The sequence below is a fragment of the Callorhinus ursinus genome, unplaced genomic scaffold (genome assembly GCF_003265705.2).
Source record: "Callorhinus ursinus isolate GAN/ISIS: 27379988/994484 unplaced genomic scaffold, GSC_fseal_2.0 scaffold23, whole genome shotgun sequence".
In the NCBI taxonomy this organism is placed as follows: Eukaryota; Metazoa; Chordata; class Mammalia; order Carnivora; family Otariidae; genus Callorhinus; species Callorhinus ursinus.
Window position 1 is genome coordinate 21,555,451 of NW_027397085.1, and position 23,221 is coordinate 21,578,671.

General features: G+C 41.3%; 1 protein-coding gene across 4 annotated transcripts in view; it reads left to right on the forward strand.

The window, feature by feature from the left end:
* The first annotated feature begins 16,013 nt into the window (after positions 1–16,013).
* Positions 16,014–23,221, forward strand: part of PPP2R2B (protein phosphatase 2 regulatory subunit Bbeta) — a 435,841-nt gene continuing 428,633 nt past the window's right edge. The window contains exons 1-2 of one of the 4 annotated variants that reach the window (XM_073905502.1): positions 16,014–16,187; positions 16,477–16,554. In XM_073905502.1, the coding sequence (XP_073761603.1) occupies positions 16,034–16,187; positions 16,477–16,554 (232 nt within the window). In that variant the 5' untranslated portion in view covers positions 16,014–16,033. Of the gene's footprint in view, positions 16,243–16,476; positions 16,555–23,221 lie in introns of those variants that run through there. The other 3 variants (XM_073905500.1, XM_073905503.1, XM_073905505.1) reach the window with 3 other exon arrangements.

The following is a 23,221-nucleotide window of genomic DNA, read 5'->3' on the forward strand; positions in this document are numbered from 1 at the left end:
ATCTAGGAAGATATCATCTCTCTACACGGACCCACTAATGGGAGAGCTGAGCAATCACCTGGAAAATGCAATCGATGCCGGCAGGCAATAAGAATAATTTAAACCAATAAACTCTTTCCCCTCAACAGCAAGGTTTTGGTGTGGGGTTTTCTTTTTCTTTTTGTGTTGTTTTCCATTGGCTGAGCTTTCCAAATAATTGTTCCATCTGTCCACTTCACTTTGCCTGAGTAATCACAGCCCGAGGGGAGTTAGAAGTCAAACGTCAGACATGCAGGGAAAACTAATGCGTGGGAGGCTGTGGGAAGAGAAATCATTGTCTGTTCTCCTTCCCTGCAGCTGGGCCAGGGATCTGGAAGTAAATTACAAGCACCAGTTGCCCCAAGGAGGAAGCTACAGTTTAGGAATGGGGGTAGGGGAGCCATGTGGGAGACCCCATTGTAGGCAATGTTGGTGCCAGAATCAGATGTGCTTAGGGATTAAGGAGACAGATCATAGCCAAGCCAGAGATGGAAAGGGTGGAGACAGGAAATAAAAACCAGAACACTTGGAACAGCTTTTTACTGTGCCATTTACTCTGTACTGTCCTTGGCTGGACCTTGTATGTGCTTTATTATTTTTATCCTCCCGATAGCTCCGTTTCATAGATAAGGAAACTGAGGCTCAGCGAGGTCGCATAACTCGCCCAAGACCACGCAGCTAGTGAACAGCAGAGCCAGGATTTGAAGTAAATCTATCTTAATCCAGAGTCCTTGCTGTTAGCCCCAGCTGCTGGCTGTTCTTAAACCAGAGTTCTCACCAAAGGTGAAGGCAGAATGAGACGAGCCCAGATTATAAAAGCCTCGTTACTATTGATTCCATATCAAAATATTTTACATGCATTAGAAGTAAAAACAAATTAGATCCTCCATTTACAGAGGCACAGAGGGGTTAAGTAATTCACTGAGCCACATAGCCAGCAGCTAGTTTAGTGGAGGATTTGAACTTGGGTCCGCTGAACCTGCTCACAGACTGCACTGTGCGGTGTCGGGCAGCCTCTTTTCTTTCCTGCTGTCAACTTCCAGGTAAGGTGAGTCAGCTCCGTCTCTTGTAAGTTATGTTCCAAACAAATAAAAATAACGCTTGTAAAAATGCTATATTAAACAAGGTTAAACAGACTTCTAAAATATAAGACTTCTTCCAGCCTCTAACCTGCCAATGATGCCCATTGTAAATGCTGAAGGAAGGGACATGATAAGAAGAATGCCCCCAACTTATTTGACTGTGGGACAGTTTTTCTCAGATGAAGGTCGGGCAGGGGTATCTACCGTAGTTAAGGCTTTACTCCTTTACCCTCACCTCTGTGTAGCAGGATGGAGGGCTTTTAAAACACCAGCCCTCATACTGTTGGCTGCAGAATACCTGGATCTTTTGTCCCCCAAACTGCCAAGTGGGGAAGTGGTGAGATCTCTCTTAGCCACCCTCGCTGCCTCTTCAGGACCCCCACAAAGTTCAGTCTTTGATGCCCTTAGTGAACCATCCTTTCCCAGGTGCATTGGTTCACAGAGAGATCATTCTAGTCTGATAACACATGAATAGAAAATAATGGATTCATTTCTTAACCCATCCTTTTAAAGGCTTTTTGAAAAGGGAAGGTGAGTGCAGAGAAAAACCTCTTAGTTGTGGAATTTTACGCACGAAGTTCAGCTTGTCTTGGGGATTGGGTTGCAGGTTCTTTCTGGCACTAAGGTGTGGGCCACCGACTGCCCTGACTGAAGAGAAAGCTAGCACTTGGATGAGTATGTGATGTCAGAGGCACAAAACCGCATGACTGGGATGTTCTGGTGGGTTGTGTGAGACCAGGGATCAACCCCAGAATGAATTTTCAAGTTGACGTATATGGAAAACTTGAGTTGGGGCAGCCATGGTGCCATTTAAAATCAAGGAAATAAATCTACAGTATTTTATTTTGGAAATGCGTTTCCTTTGTATTCTCCTAAATTCTGTAATAGTAAAAAAAAAAAAAATCACCGATAATCTTAAAATGAAGTAAAGGTATGATTTGAGCGAAAGGGAAAGAGAAGGCACTGCAATCATATCCTCATGGGTCATTCCGCTGGTGCAGTGTTTTGGCTCTCTGACCGGAAGTTTTCATTGGCCCAGATCCTAGCACATGTTGGTAGTGGGAGGACTGACTCCTTCACACTTTCTTCCATTTACCCATTCACTAGTTACCAAGTGCTGGCACTGTGCTTGGTGCTAGGATCACAGTGGGGATGGACAGACAGAGTCAGTGCTCTCAAGAGACCACACTCCAGTGGGCAAAATGGATGTCAATAAAATTCATGCATCCTATTAAAAAAGATAGCTTTGTCACAGAGTTAGGAGTCATAGCAATAGCAGGGGATGGTATGTAATGCCTATTTTAATAACTAGCGGGCATCAAAGCATAACACCTACAAAACACCTCCCATTCTCCTCCTCCCCATCTCGGTTAATGATAACTCCATTCTTCCAGTCACTTAGGCCAAAGATATCTTGGTGTCCCACTTTGTCACTGTCTTTGCATGCCCAGCACACAACTCTCCTCACAACCTGCCCTGCTCCCATTCTGGTCTATTTCTCCCTTGGATTATTGCACTAGCCTCCTAACTGGCTGTGTTACTGTTTTCACTCTTATTTTCTATACAGTAGCCAAAGTGACTTTTTTGCTTAAAACTCTTCATTGACTTCTCCTTTCATTCAGAGTTTAAGTCCTTACAGTGTCCTAAGTGTTTCAACCCTATCTGATCTGCCTGCCAGCATGGCCCCTCTGTCCTTGTTGCCTGGCTCCGGCTGTGGTCCCACGGTATTTCCTTAATGTTCCCGAACACACGGAACACTTTGGGATTTTGCAGTCTGTTCCCTCTCCCTGGAATGACCTCTCCTAGCTGTCTGTCTCACTCACTTTGGGATGTCACTTTGTTAGAGGGGACTTCCCTGACCTTACATAAACTAGTTTCCCCTGTAGATTTTATCCTCGCTCAGCAGCTTCTTTCTGCTTTACAGAACTTATCACACCTTAACCAATTATTTATTTATTTCATTGTGTACCTTCCCATCTCCTAGAATGTCAGTTTCATGAGAAAAGCTACCTTGCTTTTCATATCCCCATAGCCTTGAGCATAGCTGGTCTTCAATAAATATTTGTTGAACACTTTATTAGGTGAATAAATGATGCCATAAGAAAATAGTGTCGTACCAGCCCTAGAGCTTGGAGAAATTGCCCGATTCCACTGAAATTGTGCTCGCTTTGTCTTTCCTTCCATTGTAGCTGTCCTTCCTATGATTTACAGTTGACACATCTTCTTTTGCACAAAGCTATAGGAGACAGAAAGTAGCGTACGCTCTGCAGAGTGACCTCTCCCTTAGCAGCTCCTCTCCCTGATGATGATCCTGAATCTAATTCAGTGCAATTGTCTCAGGAGGCAAATCATGTTATCTATTGTTGTGGGGCTCTCCCCGCACCTAGTTGGTTCAGGAGACGCTTTCTAGCAGCCTGGGCTGCATCCAGAAAAGAGGTTGGGAGCTATGCTACCTGAAAGAACAAGCATGAGGGGAGAAATTCAGGTCATGAAAAAGTAAACTGTTTCCTTTCTTAATTTTTTAAAAATTTTATTTTATTTAAATTCAATTAATTAACATACAGTGTATTATTAGTTTCAGAGGTAGAGTTTAGTGATTCATCAGTTGCATATAACACCCAGTGCTCATTACATCACGTCCCCTCCTTAATGCCCATCACCCTGTTACCCTAGCCCCCACCCCCCCCCAGCAACCCTCAGTTTGTTTCCTATAGTCAAAGAGTCTCTTATGGTTTAGCTCCCTCTCTGATTTCATCTTATTTCATTTTTCCCTCCCTTCCCCTATGAGCCTCTGTTTTGTTTCCTAAATTCCACATATGAGGGAAAGTGTATGATCATTGTCTTTCTCTGACTGACTTATTTCATTTAGCATAATATCCTCTAGTCTCATCCACGTCATTGCAGATAGTAAGGTCTCATTTTTTGATGGCTGAGCAATATTCCATTGTATATATATATATATATATATATATACCACATCTTTATCTTTTTGGATGGACATCTGGGTTCTTTCCACAGTTTGGCTATTGTGGACATTGCTGCTATAAACATTGGAGTGCAGGAGCCCCTTCGGGTCACTACGTTTGTATCCTTTGGATAAACGCCTAGTAAGTAGTGCAATTGCTGGATCATAGGGTAGCTCTATTTTTAACTTTTTGAGGAAACTCCATACTGTTTTCCAGAATGGCTGCACCAGCTTGCATTCCCACCAACAGTGTAGGAGGGTTCCCCTCTCTCCGCATCCCCGCCAACATTTGTTGTTTCCTGACTTGTTCATGTTAGCCATTGTGACTGGTGTGAGGTGGGATCTCATTGTGGTTTTGATCTGTATTTCCCCAATGCCGAGTGACATTGAGCATTTTTTTGTGTGTCTGTTAGCCATTTATTTGTATGTCTTCTTTGGAGAAATGTCTGTTCATGTCTTCTGTCCATTTCTTTTTTTTTTTTAAAGATTTTTATTTATTTATTTGAGAGAGAGAATGAGAGAGAGAGCATGAGAGAGGGGAGGGTCAGAGGCAGAAACAGACTCCCCGCTAAGCAGGGAGCCTGATGCAGGACTCGATCCCGGGACCCCAGGATCATGACCTGAGCTGAAGGCAGTCGCTTAATCCATTTCTTGACCGAATTATTTGTTATTTGGGTGTTGAGTTTGAGAAGTTCTTTATAGATTTTGGATCCTAACCTGTTATCTGGTAAGACATTTGCAAATATCTTCTCCCATTCTGCAGGTTGTCTTTTGATTTTGTCTACTGTTTACTTTGCGGTGCAAAAGCTTTTTATCTTGGTGAAGTCCCAATAGTTGATTTCTGTGTTTCCTTTCTTATGCCCCTCTCTCTGCTGCCTTCCTGTACTTGGCGTGTGTGTAGTTTAAAAAAAATCTGAATTTACTAATTTACCTTTACTAATGAATCCTTTATTTACCAAGGGAACACTGAGATGCCTTTTAACTAGCAAGCTTCCATCACACACGTAGGGTAGAATTGGGGTCACAGAAATACCATCTGCTTTCCACAACATTGGCACCTAACTGGAGAAGAAAAGAGGTGGGAAGCGGGAGTTTAGGCTCATCAGACCTGATTTCCGATGGTGGCTTTGTCACACTTAGCCATATGACCTTGGGCAAGCCCCTTCACCTCTCCATGCTTAATTTTTTTTTTTTTTTTTTTTACTTATAATCACTTAACCCATGGGGCTGTTGTGGGGACCATGTGATCTGTGCTTCTCTTGGGCCAAGCATGAAGCGCAGCCTCAACCGTAGTGGCTGTAGGGCCAGAGCACATGTGTAACGTGTAAGGGAATTCAGCGGTCATGTTTTTCCGTTTCTGTACGCACGTTCTTGCTACATGTGCGTATCTCCATGGGTATATACGTCAGGCGGAATTGTCGCTTCAGTTTATAAGAAGCCAGTATTGGGCGTGCTTACCTCCTGTGCTCTGGGTGGCTGCCAGGGGCTGCCCTAGGATCCGGGAACACATTCAAATGTCCATCCCCTGCAGGATTTTCTATGGCAGCAGATTGTGAGTTTTCGCTTTCCCTTTCTGTTTGCTGTCAGAGCATTATTGTTGCTTCTCACTTGGCAGACTCTAATTGCATCTGCTTTTTTCCATAGCAAGGAAAGAACGTTGAGAACGGGGGGAGGGGTGAAGGACAAGGATTATAAGTAAGGCTGTACCTGCTCAGCTGACTGGATTTCCCTCCTTCGCGGTTTGAGGGGGCACTGTTTGATTTCCCTGTTTGCACATGGGCTTATTGCTTCCCATCTTACCAACTTTTTGATCATTTTCTTCTTTCAGCAGGAAAAAAAAAAAACAACCAAAATTTCATTTGCCGTAGAGTTTAATTGAATTTATGGCAGCTGTTATGAAATAAAATAAAAACCTCACAAATAAGACTAGAGAATCCTAGGATTCAGTTACTTACCTCTGAAGTTGTAAAAAATTCCTCAAGGCATTTATTTGCAAATTGAACTCCATTTGCATGTTTCATAAACATAATACAAATGTATTATTTATCAGGTGGTCTAGGCGTGCATGTTGGAATGAATGGTTGCAAATTCAGCCTTCATTTAAAAATCCCCATTGTAAATCCATCCCTCCAACTTGTAGGAAAATTGGGCTTTTCAAGTCTGCTTTTCCTGACCTATTCAAAATTCTCAAGGCTCTACACTGTGAGTGATCTTTCTTAGCTTTGCAGTCCTTTGGATTTGAAGAGAATGGTGTCCAGTGTATAAAATTACAAAACAATTTTCACCGTCAAAATTTCTTGCTCCCGTTGGGCCGCATTCTATTTGTCTTTTCCATCACAGCAATACGAGCCCAAATAGGGGCTTGGAAGCCTTGAAGTAAAAGTATGATCTCATACTCAGACGGTTTCATTTGTCAGAGACTCAAGATTCAGGGTTTCATGCCTTGAAAATTTGTCTAACCTTTATGTACAAGCCTGAGAAGAAATCTAGTTTCATCTGGTACTGGTTGACATTGGTCTCAGACCCCGTGCGCCGGAGGAAACCACTCCTGCCAGATCCAAGGCAATCGATGGGTCAATAATTGGCACAGGAGAAAAAATTAAATGAGCAGGCATCGTATAGCTTTTTGCCACTTGCGCTTTATAATTCACTACCCAGTTTAAGGGAAGCAGTGCAGTAAATATGACAGCTCTTTTTTTAATATGTTGCCCTCTTTGGGGAAATGTGATTATAGACAGGAAATGCTGGAAACGGAGGAGTATTTGCTAAATCATCTATCAAGTCTTCTTTTTTGCAAGATGTTTTTCTTTAGGCTGCTGAAGACACTTCTGTCCTTATAGAGTCGATGATGTTCCCTATGTTATAGGTGGTGTGACACTGGTACAGTGACAAAGAGCTGGCCCTATATTCTGGCTCCCTTCTGCTTGCGTCTCATATCATGTATCTGAGGTATGCTTTTTATTCTTTGGGAAGAGCTTCCACTATGAGAGTAAAGAGCTTCTCCTTCTATTCTAATTCAATTAAACAATCACTTCCTGATCTTTTAATAGGTGCCAAGAGGTGTATTTTAAGTTCTAAAGGTGAAAAGATAAATAAGACACAGGTCTTGCCCTTGAAGAATTCAGTCTATAAACTGAGGTGTAAATAGAGTTATAACATAGTGCTGTGTTTTGATGCTTGACATTTCGGCTAATGGTTGAAAGTAGTGAGCCAGAAGATGAGTAAAATGAATTGTCCTGAACTGATTTACCTCTCAAAATCTAAAAATGAGTCTTGGGTTTTTATTGTGAAAGAAATAAAAATTATTGTGTAATTATGCAGAGATAACATCCTCTTTCCCATTTGTGTATGGAGGGTTTGATTCAGCTGTAACTGAATAAACAGTGGCTCCCACAAATCAAGATTTTGTTTTATTTTGTTTTGTTTTCTGCCATGAAAAGTCAGAGACAGACAGTTGCTGTGTTGGTTCAGTGGCTTGAAGATACCAGGGTCAAGGTCTCTTTGATCCTCTGTCTTTGGGCTGCCAGAAGGCTGCAGTAATTCCTGTCATCACACACTGTTTCAGAAGGGAAAAAAGTGGAGCCCTGGTAACTGGGAGAAAAGCAGCAGGTGTATCATGAAATCAAAAATGTTTCCACATACTCCTAGCAGAAGCAGTTAGGAGTTATATGGGCAAATCTAGCTGCAAGGGGGTCTGAGATTATAAGTATTTTTGTTTGTTTTTGTTGTTTAAACAGGAGAATCTGTTAATACATGGAAGGAACAGATGGATATGACATAGGCAAGTTCCTGACACACCACTTTGCCATAAGTACAAAGTAAAGATACAGAATGGAAGAGAGAATAAGCTATCTGAGGAGACAGAGTCTGCTGCTAGAAGTGGGTTTTTTTTTTTTTTAAAGATTTTATTTATTTGACAGAGACACAGCGAGAGAGGGAACACAAGCAGGGGGAGTGGGAGAGGGAGAAGCAGGCCTCCTGCTGAGCAGGGAGCCTGATGTGGGGCTCGATCCCAGGACCCTGGGACCATGACCTGCGCCGAAGGCAGACGCCCAACTACTGAGCCACCCTGGTGCCCCTAGAAGTGGCTTTTGGTGTAGAAACAATAATCTTGTTGGAAGCCAGAACTATATTATAAATGGTTTTGATGGTGCATGTAATTTCAAAGTGAGTTTCATATGAGTAAGAATCTGATCACCTGCCTAGTGTGATAGACTAAGAGTCAAAATACTCACTGTCTTTAGAAATAGTCTTCTATGGTGACTTAAATTTCTGCTCTCAGGAATTCTGTAAGAATTTTTTGAAGAATCCCTTACAGTGCTGTTGGTTATAAGTAATAAAATAGTAACCCATTGTTTAGAATAATTGATTTCTCTGGTTAACACTGCCTTTTTCAGAAAACATGGTCTGTGGGAGTGGTATGCCGGACAGACACAGCTGAGGTCACAGGGATGATAGGATGCCACCGTGGGAAGCCAGGAACTTCTTAAGACCAAAGAGTGCTTTGATTGATTGGAAACAGTAGCTGGCAAAATAATTCTGAAAGCACCCGATAGAAGGGCAAAGTGTTGTGGAATGTAAACATAGCCTGGTATAACTCTCTTCTTTTTTTCCCCACTAATGACTGGCTATATGGAACAAAATATCCAATGGTTAAAAAAAAAAAAAAGTGAAGAGAACAGATAAACCTGGTCCAAATATCAGTTCAGTGCTCATTGCAGACCTACTGAAGGAAGATCCTCAAACCTGGAGAAACCCTATAAAAAATGTTGCTCTAGTTTATTGGACTTCTGCTTCTGACCCATATGGAATAAATAGGGACTACATGTACACTCATTTCTGTGACAAATAACCAAAGAATAAGATAAGTGAAGCAGTGGCTTTTGAGTCATTTTAGATATCAATAAAGACAATGAAGGACAGTGGTCTCTCAGACAGGAAAAAAAAAAATCAGCCCCATAATTGCTTCAGCTTACTGCCTTGAGGGATTTCTCGGGCTGTGGCATAGAGAAGAGGACGCCAGGCAGATCCCAGAATATTCTCTGAGTTGAGGATATGGAGCAGAGAGTCAGAGAGACCAAGGAAGTTATAGTTTATAGGACAAGGAACTGAAAAGAAGAGATATGCCCAGAAAGGGAACTCCAGGAATGTTGAGAGCTCCACATCAAGTATTCAGCAGAGTACTGATCAGTGAGTGTATACATGTGAAGAAAGTATAGGAGCCACCCAAGAGGATTAGATTGAACAGTACCCAGTGCCCACACAGGACCAGGAATAGTGCCTGTTCCCAACTGCCAAACTGCAACCTCATAATTCATATGATATTGTGCAAAGTACTCAGAAAGATGTGGCCTCAGTAGTGAGAATAATTAGCCTGAAACTAAATTGAGCTCTGGTGCTGCTTAATCAATCTTAAAAGCAAGACGTGAAGAGATGATACTGTTTTCAACTTAATTGCCTCCCAGGAGAAAGATAAAAAATGTATCTATAGGAAAACGAAAATACACAAATACAACACACAACAGGGTAAGATCCACAGGGTCTGTTATCCAATAAAAAATTACCAGGCATGCAAAGGAGAAGGAGAATATAACCCATAATGAGGAGGAAAATTAATTGAAACTAATCCAGAATTGACACAGATGTTAGAATTAGCAGACAAGGACTTTAAGACAGTCATTATAATTCTGTTACATGCATTCAAAAATTAAGTTGAAACATGGAAGAAATAAAAGTCTGCTCAAAACCAGAGATAAAGGGAAAATGTAAAAGCAGCCAAAAGAAAAAAGACATATACAGAAGAATAAAGATAAAATTAACAGCAGATATCTTGTCGAAAACAATGAAGCATCATCTTTAAAGTACTGAAGGACAAAACTTTGTCAACTTAGAATTCTATACCCAGTGAAAATATACTTTAAAAACATTTTCAGACATGCAAAATCTGAAAGAACTCATATCCAGCAGACCTATACTATTAGAAATATTAAAGGAAGTTTTCAGGCAGAAGGAAAATGATACCAGGTGGAAATATAGAAGTACGGAAAGACATTTAGGGCACCAGAAGTTGTAACCATATGGTAAAAATGAAAGCTTTTTTATTATTATTTAAATCACTGTAAAAGATAATTGACTATTTGAACAAAATAATAAAGTGTGAGGCTTGTAACATAAAAGTAGACTGTGGAAGAACAAATTATGGAAGTTGGGAGAGGAGAAATGGAAATATACTATTTAAGGTTTTGCTCTATGGATGAAGTGGTATAAAATCACTAAAAGGCAGACTGATAAGTTACATGTGCTAGAAAGCCTTTAGCAAACATTAAAATAACAAAACTACGAAGTATAGCTCAATAATAAAAAAAAATAGATGAAATGACATCATGAAAATATCCAATAAACCCAAAGAAGGCAGTAAAAGTGGAGAAAGAAAACAAAACCTAGAGGAAAACAAATAGGAAACAAGATAATAGATTTAAACTTATTTCAGTAAGCACAATTACTGCGAATGTTATAAACACTCCAATTCAAAGGCAGACATTTTCAGATTGAATAAAAAAAATCCACGTATATGCTGCCTACAGGAAACACACTTTAGCTCTAAAGACACAAATAGGTTGACAGGATAGGGTGCACTGCGTGAGAAGTAACAACTGTCTTCTTACTTTTTTGGTATCTAACATACAAATGTTTGCATCCCTCTTCTTGAGAATGTTTGACACCTCCATTTCCTTTGTTTTGCAAAATAGTGAGGTTTCTCTATATTTAAGAGTCTCTTACTCTTTGCCACCCTCTCTGTTTTTACCTTACTTTATTTTTCCTTCCCTTCCCCTATGTTCATCTGTTTTGTTTTTTAAGTTCCACATATGAGTGAAATCATATGATATTTGTCTTTCACTGACTGACTTATTTTGCTCTTAATTATAGAGAACAAACTGAGGGTTGCTGGAGGGGAATTGGGTGAAGGGATGGGCTAAATGGGTGATGGGGATTAAGGAGGGCACTTGTGATGAGCACTGGGTGTTATATGTAGGTGATGAATCATGAAATTCTACTCCTGAAACTAATATTACACTGTGTGTTAGCTAACTTGAATTGAAAAAAAAAAATAGAGTGAATTTTCCAGTGAGGCATCTTGTGGCATTATTACTTATTTGAGAGGGTAAAACTCCTTTTCTTTGTTCAACAAATGAATTCTGAGGATGCAGGATCAAGAAAGTGATAAAAGAATGAGAAGCTGCACTGTGTCACAGACAGCCCAAGATTTCCTCACTCATGTATCAGATCACCTCCATGCATCCCTGTTGATTATACTTTCCTATTAATCAGTCAAAGTAGCCACTTTCTCCCACTTCCTTTCTTTCTTCCATCATCAGATGGACTGTTGAAACAGTTTAGCCAGTTAACGATTTGCTTGACTGTCATTTGGATTCATCCAGTGAATTAAATACAGTGGGTTCAGTTCAATGATGATTTTACTGTAATATCTCTAATGGTTGACTCATTTTGGTGCAAAGAAAGGGAAACATTCAATTGAAAAATCTGACCTATTTATTTTTGCTATTTGCTTCTATTTTTCATGAGCTTGCTGTGAATTTGGGGACATAGAAGCAACCAGTCTTTGCTAGACACAACAGCAGTTGCTAAAACTGAGCGATATACAAAGCAGTGAGGTAGGGAGTAAAAAAAAATGAAAGTCTCTCTTTTATTACTTTAGGATGGAATGCCCTTGTTTGTCACTCTCTCTGGTGCAGCTGTGTTTGAAATCTGGCATCTTCAATGGAAAGATTTTTACACCAAGTTGGAGCTGGTATTTTATCAAGATATCCATTCATCCTGAGTGCCTGCCTTAAGTTCTCATGGTATCATAACAACACACTCAGAGAGGATTGCATAATTGTAGGCTCCTTCTAAGTAGTTGAATGCACATCTACAGCTTATATCATAGCCAATTTCAAAACACATTCTTCTCAGAAAAAATTTCTCTGGGCAAGGATCACCTCTCTCTCTCTCTCCCTCTCTCTGCAGAGAGGAGCACACTGCTGATGCCAAGTCCATGAAAACAACTCTTGACAGGGGCCTCCCATCAATAAGGAGCTTTATGTGCTGTGTGTCACACCCTCTGTTCATTGTACTCACACAGCCAAGTTGGCACACAAGAGGAAGTACAAAGGCCAGCCTCAACTCTGAAGGGCCCTGCTGGGGCAGGACAAGGAGAAGAGCCTGTGCTGGGCGTCGAAGCTCTGGCATCTGGCTCCACAGCTGCTGTCAGCCCCCTGCACGGCCATGCCCTCTCTGTGCCATAGTGTCCTCTGCTTTCAAATGAGGCAATTGGATCAAATGATCTCCAAGGTCTGACCAGATTCAGAAATCAGCTATTACATGATCCTAGGAGGAAGACAGGTGCATGCCTTAAGTGGGTGGACCTCCTGGCCCTTCAGTAGAGGAGACTTGGGACCTTCCTGAGCCATAGCTGTGGGGAGAGAGGAATGAGCATCTTCCAAGATGGTTAGCTACTGTATGTGCGTCAGCTTCCTGGTAGAGAATGTTGCTTATTGACACCGTTACCATAGCAACTGGAGTGTCATTTGGCACCGGCGTTTAGGGAAGCTGTCAAGGTCTGTGATTTAAGAGAAACAAATTTTCCTTCCTCACTATGTCAGCTTAATTCTCTCGGTCATCCACTTTAGCAATCAGATACACTTCCCTGAAGAGCATTCATTAAATCTAGACAGAAATCTCACTAAACCATCACCATGGGTGGTGGCTTGGAGGTAAAAGGAAATCTGGTATAAGAATTAGAACTGTAACCTTAGAGTCCTAAGTCTGCAGATAAAGTAACTCTACCATGTTGGGAGTTCTTTCTCACTTTGGGGCTTTGCTTCCTGATCTGCCAGATGGTAAAGATGAGCAGTGTATTCCCTAAGGGGTCTTTTAGCTCAAATATTCTAGCCAGAGGTTTGCAAACTGGTGGCACAAAGACCATATTCAGCCAGCCGATGTGATGTGTGTGCCCTATGTTGGATAAGCCACATAGTGTTCTAATTTGAATTGACTGACACCATTTAAAAATTTGGAGTTTTCACGTAATAATCCTGATTTCTGGCTTCTCTTGGAAAAAGCCAGTTAGATAAAACTAGGCTGGAATCCTCCATGGCACTTTTCAACTGGATCTGAGTAGCTGCTGCCCTCTTTAGACAGGGCCTGGGTCCTCCAGGGTCCACCATCCTACCCTTCCAGAGCCGACCACTGACTCACATCAAGTGTCCGCTCCTCTGAGTATCTTACTCCTGACCACTTTTCGCAGGTACATCCTAACCCATTTGGCATTTGAGTTTTCACCTGCTGTTCGGCACTTTTAGGACAGAGATGGCATGGCCCAAACTCTCTTTAGATCGTTGATGGCATCATTTGGCCATGAGCTTGGTGGAAGACAGAAACTGGGTCCAATCAAAGACTGCCCTGGACAAGAAAACCGACAAAAGCTTTGGCTGCCTTGATTTCTCCTACTAATCAGTTGAGCTCCAATCAATGGAACTCACAGCCCCAGGCAACCTATCTAGGGGTGATGGTCAGATCTGTCACAGACAGGGAATTGGTCACATGATTCCTCTGTGACTCATAGCAAGTTGGTAATTTTCTATAACTTGATTTTTCAAATGTGAAATAAGTTGGTTTCACACAGAGGCAAGTTTCCTTCTAAACTTAAAATTCCCTGAAGCAATGAGAATCCCTATACATAGGCTCATCTGTCTGCCTAGGGGTGTGTTTATGTGCGTGTGTGCGCGCGCGCGCGCTTACTTTACAGGTTCTGTGATGAGTACGGTGTCTACACCCAAAGTCAAAACTAGTGATTTAGGAGCTATAGGAACTGTGCAGGGACTGAAGTCAGGAAGACCCTCATCAGTAGCTGATGTTCCCTAAGAACTGAGGCAGTCACAGCTTTAACAGCAGGATTGACAGTTTAGAGGGGGCCAGTGAGACCTCACAGGAAGAGGTAGAACTTATCAGAGAATGCTTGATGCTGAAATCCAAGGCCAGAGCTAGATGTATAAAAAGGATCAGCAGTAGCACCTAACAAATACTGCCAAATACCTTCCTCTCTCTCTTCCAGGTATTAATTTTATTGGGAAATTTTAACCCCGTGTAGCCTTCAAGGAGACAAGGATTTTAATAATCGACATGGATTCCAGCTCAGCCCTCCAAATGTGACTACAGTGGAAGCTGGGCAGGCTCTCTGGGTCTCAGAGCCCTAACTGTTAAATGTGCAGCCTGAGCTCAGCACACTGTGGTGTGGTGTGGTGAGACTGGGATTCAGACAGCCTGGGCAGAAATCCCAGCTCTGCCGTGTTCTAGGTATGACCTTGGATGAGTTACCAACTTGTCCTGGGTCTCTGTTTCTTCACCTGTAAAATGGGGTTAAAATAGTACCCTCCTTATTATCTGTGTGAGAATGGGATCATCTATGTAAAGTGCTTAGCACGGTACCTGCCTTGTAGCAGCTAACTGAAAATTTCTCAGCCAATGTTCTTCTTTTTCACTATTGACTGTTTTAAAATCTGTCAGTAGTAACAATATCATCCTTTATTAAATTGCTTGATTGGGTTAAGCGCTTTTTTTTTAAAGATTTATTTATTTATTTGCTATGGGGGCAGGGCAAAGGAGAGGGAGAGAGAGAATCTCAAGCAGACTCTCAAGCAGATTTTATTTATTTTATTTATTTAAGAGAGAGAGAGAGCGCACACAAGCCCAGGGGGAGGGGGAGGGCAGAAGGAGAAGGAGAAGCAGGCTTCCCACTGAGCAAGGAGCCCGATGCGGGACTCAATCCCAGGACCCTGGGACCATGACCTGAGCCGAAGGCAGACGCTTAATCGACTGAGCCACCCAGGCACCTCAGATGTGTGCTCTTTGTAATGACCCTACGCAGCTTCCTGCAAATGTGAGGTCACCCCCAGTGAGAAAACCTTGTGGGGCCCTGCCCTCCTGTCATGTGGCCGAGGGAGTGAAGGTTTCAGTTCAGGGAAATTCCGTCACCGACACTGGGGATGGCTACTGAGTATTGTGTGCATTTTTAAACTTTTTTTTTTTTTTAAAGATTTTATTTATTTGACAGAGAGACACACAGCGAGAGAGGGAACACAAGCAGGGGCAGTGGGAGAGGGAGAAGCAGGCTTCCCGCTGAGCAAGGAGCCCGATGCGGGGCTCGATCCCAGGACCCTGGGATCATGACCTGAGCCGAAGGCAGACGCTTAATGACTGAGCCACCCAGGCGCCCTGTGTGCATTTTTAAAAGGTTAGTTTGGTTTTGATACTTGCTTTTTTCCCCCTACTAATGTAATCATTCTTAAATTGATAGCCTCTCCCAAAATTTGACGATGAAATATTCCTCTTAACTTTAAAACCTAGTGGAACTGACAGGAACAGCCAGGCTGTCGAGAAGCAAACTGGCACCACTGCAATTCAGAAGTGCTCTGAAAAGGACTTTTCTGATTTGAATATATATGTTAATAAATATATTAGTCGGTATATTAGCATTTGCATTCATATTGGATACATATATTTGCAGAAGCCAGAAGCCAGAAAAGCCAGAAAATTTAACCCCTCCCCCACCAAAGGTTCAATTCATATTTGAGACAGAAATCCCCATGGAACAAAGTAGGTCACATTTGTCAGCACTGACTCCACAGTGCTGTCAGCGCCCCCCCCCCACCCTGCCCCCATCCCCAACCTGTTTTTGCTTTCCTCTCCTCTGCAGTCAGCTCGGACTTTGGCAAGCAGTCAAGAAGTGAACAAGAGAGACGCAAGTTCTGAGTATCTGACCCCTTACTGGCCATTCAGCTGGGAGAGCTGGGAAACCAGTTAAAAAAAAAAAAAGTTGTCTTTCTTTTCCTCGCTCCCCTCTAACGAACTGCCTCTTTCTCCTCCCCACCACTACAGAAGGAAAACAATCGAAAGCATTAGTATTCCCATGAAAAGGGGCAGTCACCCAGGGTGCAGGCCTGCGCTAGGATGCTGCCAGGGGCCCAGAAGGGACCAACTCCAATTGCTCCACAGTCCCCGTGGCAGTGTGGTCAGATGGAGGGGACAGAGCTGTGATTCACAGCAGGACGCGCTGCTCGCAGGCCGGTCCTTCTCCCAGCGCTCCTTGGGTTCTCCTCTCCAACGGGATGATACCTGGTGTGCAAGCCTCCTTTTAGGATGATACCTGGCATGCAAGCCTCCTTTTAGGATGATACCTGGCGTGCAAGCCTCCTTTTAGGATGATACCTGGCGTGCAAGCCTCCTTTTAGGATGATACCTGGCATGCAAGCCTCCTTTTAGAAATGCATAGCTTCCACGACGTGTCTCCTTCCCTGTTGGCCTTTTAAGGCCTCTTACCTAACCTGAGGTGTCTCCTTCTGTTGCTTTCAGGAATTGGGGTGCTCACCCAGGACACACTATGGTGCTTCAGCCAAGTGAAAGGCACCATCGAGATTGGAGCCACAGAAGGTAGGAGAAGCTTTCTCTCCTCTTTTCCTTGCCTCCTTGGGGGTTTGTGCTGGTTCCAGATTTGAAAACATTCATCTTTGCGTCCATGAATATAAGGTCCCACACATCCTGGAATAGCCTTCTGAGCTAGAAATAGATTTAATGATTTCTTTCTATCCTTTTGTTCTTTTGAAGCTTATTTTGTTCCCACCAAGGAGGCAGCACTGACATGAACTTTCAGTGAAACAGGTTTGCATAGAGTGAAAGGCTACACTTGGGCAAGTCATGTTTCGGGACCATCGGTCTGCTCTGGAGGATTTTGAGGCCAAACGTGGCTGCACGGGCAGGTGTTAATCTCTTCCTTCTGTTCTCTGTTGAAGATCACTTGATTCTCTGTACAGGAAGCACACAGGGAGAGTGAAGAATTCAAGTCTAGTCATATAAACTGTGGCTGCACTGAGCCCCAGGATTAGCATATAACTGCCTTTCTGGCTCTCAGGAGATTTTCCTATTCCAGGCCCTTTACTTGGGATAATGCATCCATTTCCCTCCTCCTGAAGAACTTGTTTCTCATTCTCTTCACTTTCTTCCCTCATAAGCCTGAGCTTGGAGACTTCCATGACTCTCCCAAAGGATGTCTGCATTTGAAAATAGCTGAATGATAGGCAACTGGAAGGAACTGCAATGGCCCTGCTGGGTGTCCTTAAAGGTTCGCTGTTCTGGTGGAATGCAGTGAGGGCACCTGAAATAGACTGCGTTGTGTTGGCAGTAGGTACAGTTAACCAGATGTGCTGTAAGACAGGTCCAAAGCTAAGAGAAATGAATGAGGGAGTGAATAGTTGACAAGATTGAAATTTAATATGGAAACTAACATGCCTCAGTGCATGTGGAATTTTGGGTCCTTCTACAGCATTTTAGTTCTGAGTAAAAATAATTTGAGTAAAAATTATTTTGAGTTATTTGGAGGAGGTGTTTTATCTGCAATTTTGCTATATAGTTTATTTTTAGAAACCCACTCTAATGGTGGATACCTCCAACCCAAATGATTTATGTTAAAAGGGGTGAGAGAAGGCATGGTAAAAGTAGTTAATAACTAAATCTATAAAATTACACTACCATAATAACATCTTCTATTTTTTAGGTGCACTATAAACTGGAGCTTTACAAACACTTCTCATAAAGCTCTTGGGAGCAGACAAAACAGGCTCTGTTAGGTCCATTTTATGCTCATCGAATCCAAAATATTTCTGAGCACTTCTTTGTGGCAGCGTTGTCCTAGGCCTTGGAGATGAAAAAGGCAAAGGGAAAAAATGACTTACTCCCTCACTTCATGAATTTTAAGAAATCTAAAGCTCAAGTTAACCACTTGCTTCACATCTTGGCCATAATTCAAAATCTCTTGTGCTTTTTAAACAATAGAGACTTCCAGGTCCCCCAAGAGCTACTGAGTTAGAGGTTCAAGGACCAGGGTGGTACGGTGTGTTTTAATGAGCTCACCCAGATGATTCTGATGCAGTAGGCGGGCTTTGGGGACCACCAGCCTGGCTGACCTGTTCCAGGCTATCCATTATTCTCAGACTCTGGACCTAAATCTTGTGTTTGTGACTGGCTCCCCACCAGTTACAATGATCTGGGTGGCTACTCAGGCTATAGCTCTTATCAATGGAGTATTCACTGTGCGGTGAGGACTCTGCTAAGTGCTTGAGAGAAGTTAATAAGATAATGTAGGTACAGCGTTTACCACAGTGCCTGACAGTTTGAAAGTACTCTGTTTTTGTAAACTGTGATAAAAATCATTATAATTAGACCTTCATTCTAATTCATTCCTCATGAAAACCTTATGAGAGGTAGGTATTTTTAGTCCCACTTTATCTATGAGGATACTGAAGCTAAACAAACATGCGCGCGCAAGACTAAGTTCTTTGTCAAAGGCTCCAGAGCTAATAAATGGCTGAGCTAGGTTTCAACCCAGTCTGTAGGACTGGAAAGTCTCAGCTCTTTAAACATTGTTCTGAAGACAGATTCTTACTTAGTAGTTTGGAGTAAGGCCCAGGAATCTGCATTTTTCATGCCTGCTCTTAGATGATCATCGCGGGTGCAGGGGAACCAAGGATGTGCTCACATGGTTGCTGCCCATAATGAATAAGTAGCATACTTAAATTAACGGATCATTGAGTCAGAATGATACTCACTACCAACTTTTGTCTGAAAAAAATCACATCAAATGGTGAATGAAGTGGTGAATAAAGCGGTATTTTTTAAGAAGAGAATCACATTGGATACTAACTCACTGCCACTGGTGCTAGATTCCCTGGCCAACATATCTTTGATGGCATTCAACCTACACTAATAGTGCCTCAGCGACAGTTGAGTGTTTGTTGAGCGAATTTAATGAATGACTTTCACTTGATAAAAATCAAGGTTGTTCACCATCAGGTTCTTTATTTTTTAATTGGCCTGTTCTACCCAAGTTAGTTTTCTATACTGATCAAAGTCATTAAAAATTATTCAACTTTCACGGGCACCTGGGTGGCTCAGTTGGTTAAGTTGGTTAAGCATCCATCTCTTGATTTCAGCTCAGGTAGTGATCTCAAGGTCATGATCTCAGGGTCGTGAGATCAAGCCCTGTGTCAGGCTCCTTACTTAGTGTGGAGTCTGCTTAAGACTCTCTCTCCCTCTGCCTCTCCCCACCCCCCCCAAATAAATAAATAAATCTTTAAAAAGATTATTCAACTTTCAACTTTCCCTTCCACTTTATGTATTCCTATTAATGACTTTTCCATTCCATTTCTACCATTTTATTTTTTAAATTTTTCATTTTTTAAATTTAAATTCAATTAATTAACATATAATGTATTATTGGTTTCAGAGGTAGAGGTCATTGATTCATCAGTCTTATATGACACCCAGTGCTCATTACATCACATGTCCTCCTTAATGTCCATCACCCAGGCACCCCATCCCCCCACCCCCCTCCCCTCCAGCAAACTTCAGTTTGTCTCCTATGATTAAGAGTCTCTTATGGTTTGTCTCCCTCTCTGATTTCATCTTGTTTTATTTTTTCCTCTCTTCCTCTATAATCCTCTGTTTAGTTTCTTAAATTCTACATATGAGTGAGATTGTATGATCATTGTCTTTCTCTGATTGACTTATTTTGCTTAGCATAATACCCTCTAGTTCCATCCATGTCATTGCAAATGGTAAGGTTTCATTTTTTATGACCGAGTAATAATATTCCATTGTCATTGCAAATGGTAAGGTTTAATTTTTTATGGCTGAGTAATATTTCATTGTACATTCCATAAGGTACATACCATATCTTCTTTAACCATTCATCTGTTGATGGACATCTGGGCTCTTTCCATAGTTTGGCTATTGTGGACATTGCTGCTATAAACACTGGGGTGCATGTACCCCTTCAGATCACTACATTTGTATCTTTGGGGTAAATACCCTGTAGTGCAGTTGCTGGGTCGTAGGGTAGCTCTAGTTTCAACTTTTTGAGGAACCACCATACTGTTTTCCAGAGTGGCTGCACCAGCTTGCATTCCCACCAACAGTGTAGGAGGGTTTCCCTTTCTCTGCATCCTCGTCAACATCTGTCATTTCTTGACTTGCTCATTTTAGCCATTCTGACTGGTGTGAAGTGGTATCTCATTGTGGTTTTGATTTGTACTTCTCTGATGCCAAGTGATGTTGAGCACATTTTCATGTATCTGTTAGCCATATATATGTCTTCTTTGGAGAAAAGTCTGTTCATGTCTTCTGCCCATTTCTTGATTGGATTATTCTTTCGATGTTGAGTTTGATAAGTCCTTCTAGCTGGTAACCTTGGCAAAGTCACTTAATGTCTCTGGGCTTAAGTTTCTTTGTATGTGAAATGGAGTTAATACAGACTCCATTAGGATGGCAGTGAATGCTAGGTGAATAAAGTTATGTGTGCATATATACATATATATATGTTATGTGTATTTTTATATGTAATTATGTATATAATATAAATATACATATGATACATACAGGTCTAGGTGGTTATAAGATGCTCAGACTGCATTACCTGTTAATACTGTATCATAAAAGTAGGGCTGAGGTGACAGAAATAAAGATAAATATTTTAATGCAATATTTTTGAAAACTAAAATTAATACAAAGAATTCATGATGAATAAAATATCAAAATATTACATAAAGACAGGATCAGTATTACTGATTTATTTTTCCTTTACTTCAGGTTCTAATATGGCTCAGCATGGCACTGTTATTGCTAATTTAATTGAATGTGCATCTTAGGTATCTGCTAATAGGCTAGAATTTTTCATATTCCAAATTATTCAGTAGGATAGTGGATAAATAATACTATGAGCCCAACACTAAACATTGAGTGAGTTTTTATTAGATCCATAGCACTGCCCTAGAAAATGAAAGGGTAATAAAGATAAATAAAATATAGTCCAAATTCTCAAGGAATGCATCATTTACGGGGGGGGGAGACAGGAATTGGTACATAAGAATAAGGCATTACATTAGTAAAAATAATATAAGGCAAAGTGAGCTAAAGAAGAAGTGCTTTGACTCAAGGCTCAGGCGCTCTGAGTACAAAAGAGGTAGAAATCTCATATATTTGGGATACAAAGATAGACTTAATGGGAAGAAGTCATTCAAGATAGAACCTAAACAATTTTTAAAAATATGACATTTGTTCTTTTCCTTTTCTGGAAATGTAAATGTACTAAGTGTATGTTCTCAGTCTAGAGAATTTTAAGTAAAACTAAAAATCAGGAAACAAATTTCATTCATAATCTCACAATCCACAGATTAATACTGCTAAAGTTTGTGGTGTATTTTTTCTAGCCTCTGGACTATGTATATTCATCAATTAATTCAAGTCAACAAACAAGTGCCATGTGCCAGAAACTGCAGAAGGAACTGATTAGTTTGTAATGAACAAAATCAATATTTTTTTTTTACCAAAAGGGTCATAATGGAAATACTATTTTATTAATAGATATTTTCACTTAACAATATATGATGACCATCTTTCATATTATGAACAGTAGATATGCCCCTAATTTATTTTCCTCAATTTTTAAGGTTTATAATAACACTGCTATGAACATGCCTAATAGCTACCCTACATTTATGCAGGAAAACCTATGTGGTAGCCTGATTAAGAGCCTATGTTTTACAGTAAAATACCTGGTTAAAAATTTGGCCTTGCTTCTTCTTCTTCTTTTTTTTTAAGATTTTATTTATTTATTTGAGAGAAAGAGAGCATGCACAGGGGCAGAGGTAAAGGGAGAGAGAGAGAAAGGGAGAAGCAGACTCCTCAATAAGCAGGGAGCCTGATGTGGGACTTGATCCCAGGACCCCAGGACCCCAGGATCATGACCCAAGCTGAAGGCAGACGCTTAACTGACTGAACCACCCAGGTGCCCCTGGCCTTGCTTCTTACTGTCAAAGAGCAAGTTATCTCAAATTTTTCATTATTCCATTTCCTAATATGGAAAATTGGGATAATAAAATCTACCTGAAGAACAGTTATTAGACTATAATTAGATATTTTAAACACGGCACATAGAAAATGTTCAGTAATTATGATTAGTTACTGTGATTTTTATCATTGGGATATACCTCCATTTTCTATCTGCTGTGTTATTTAAAATACCTAATTATTTATCTGATGTACAAGTAAAATAAAGGGTTTTATAATGAGAGACTTGGCCAATAAAAAAAGTATAAAACTAGAACATCATCTGAAGTTTTGATGAACACTAGGAAAGATGTAAACAGGGTGGTCTGAGAGAGTTCCTGGAGGAAACACCTCAGCACAGGGTGCCAGGGAAAGCCTCTTTGAGGAGGTGTACCTGAGCTGCGGTCTGAAGGAGGGGAATGTGCCAGAGTTCAAAGAACCATGCCTTGGTCATTATAGGGAGTAATAGAACAAGAACTCATATAGGCCCAGCGCCATCTAAAAGATGATGGTTTTACAGTGGAATATTATGCAGCCATCAAAAGGAATGAGATCTTGCCATTTGCAACGACGTGGATGGAACTGGAGGGTGTTATGCTGAGTGAAATAAGTCAATCAGAGAAAGACATGTATCATATGACCTCACTGGCATGAGGAATTCTTAATCTCAGGAAACAAACTGAGGGTTGCTGCAGTGGTGGGGGGGTGGGAGGGACGGGGTGTGGCTGAGTGATAGACATTGGGGAGGGTATGTGCTATGGTGAGCGCTGTGAATTGTGCAAGACTGTTGAATCACAGATCCGTACCTCTGAAACAAATAATGCAATATATGTTAAGAAAAAAAAAAAAGAAGAAGATAGCAAGAGGGGAAGCATGAAGGGGAGTAAATCGGAGGGGGAGACGAACCATGAGAGACGATGGACTCTGAAAAACAAACTGAGGGTTCTAGAGGGGAGGGGGGTGGGGGGATGGGTTAGCCTGGTGATGGGTATTAAAGAGGGCACGTTCTGCATGGAGCACTGGGTGTTATGCACAAACAATGAATCATGGAACACTACATCAAAAACTAATGAGGTAATGTATAGTGATTGACATAAAAATAAAAAATTTAAAGTAAAAAAAAAGATGTGTATTAAAGTGAGAACAGGAAAGAGAAATGTACTCTTGTTCCTGATAAAATTTAAAGTCAATTGGTGGGCCTTCTGAAAATTTATTGTCC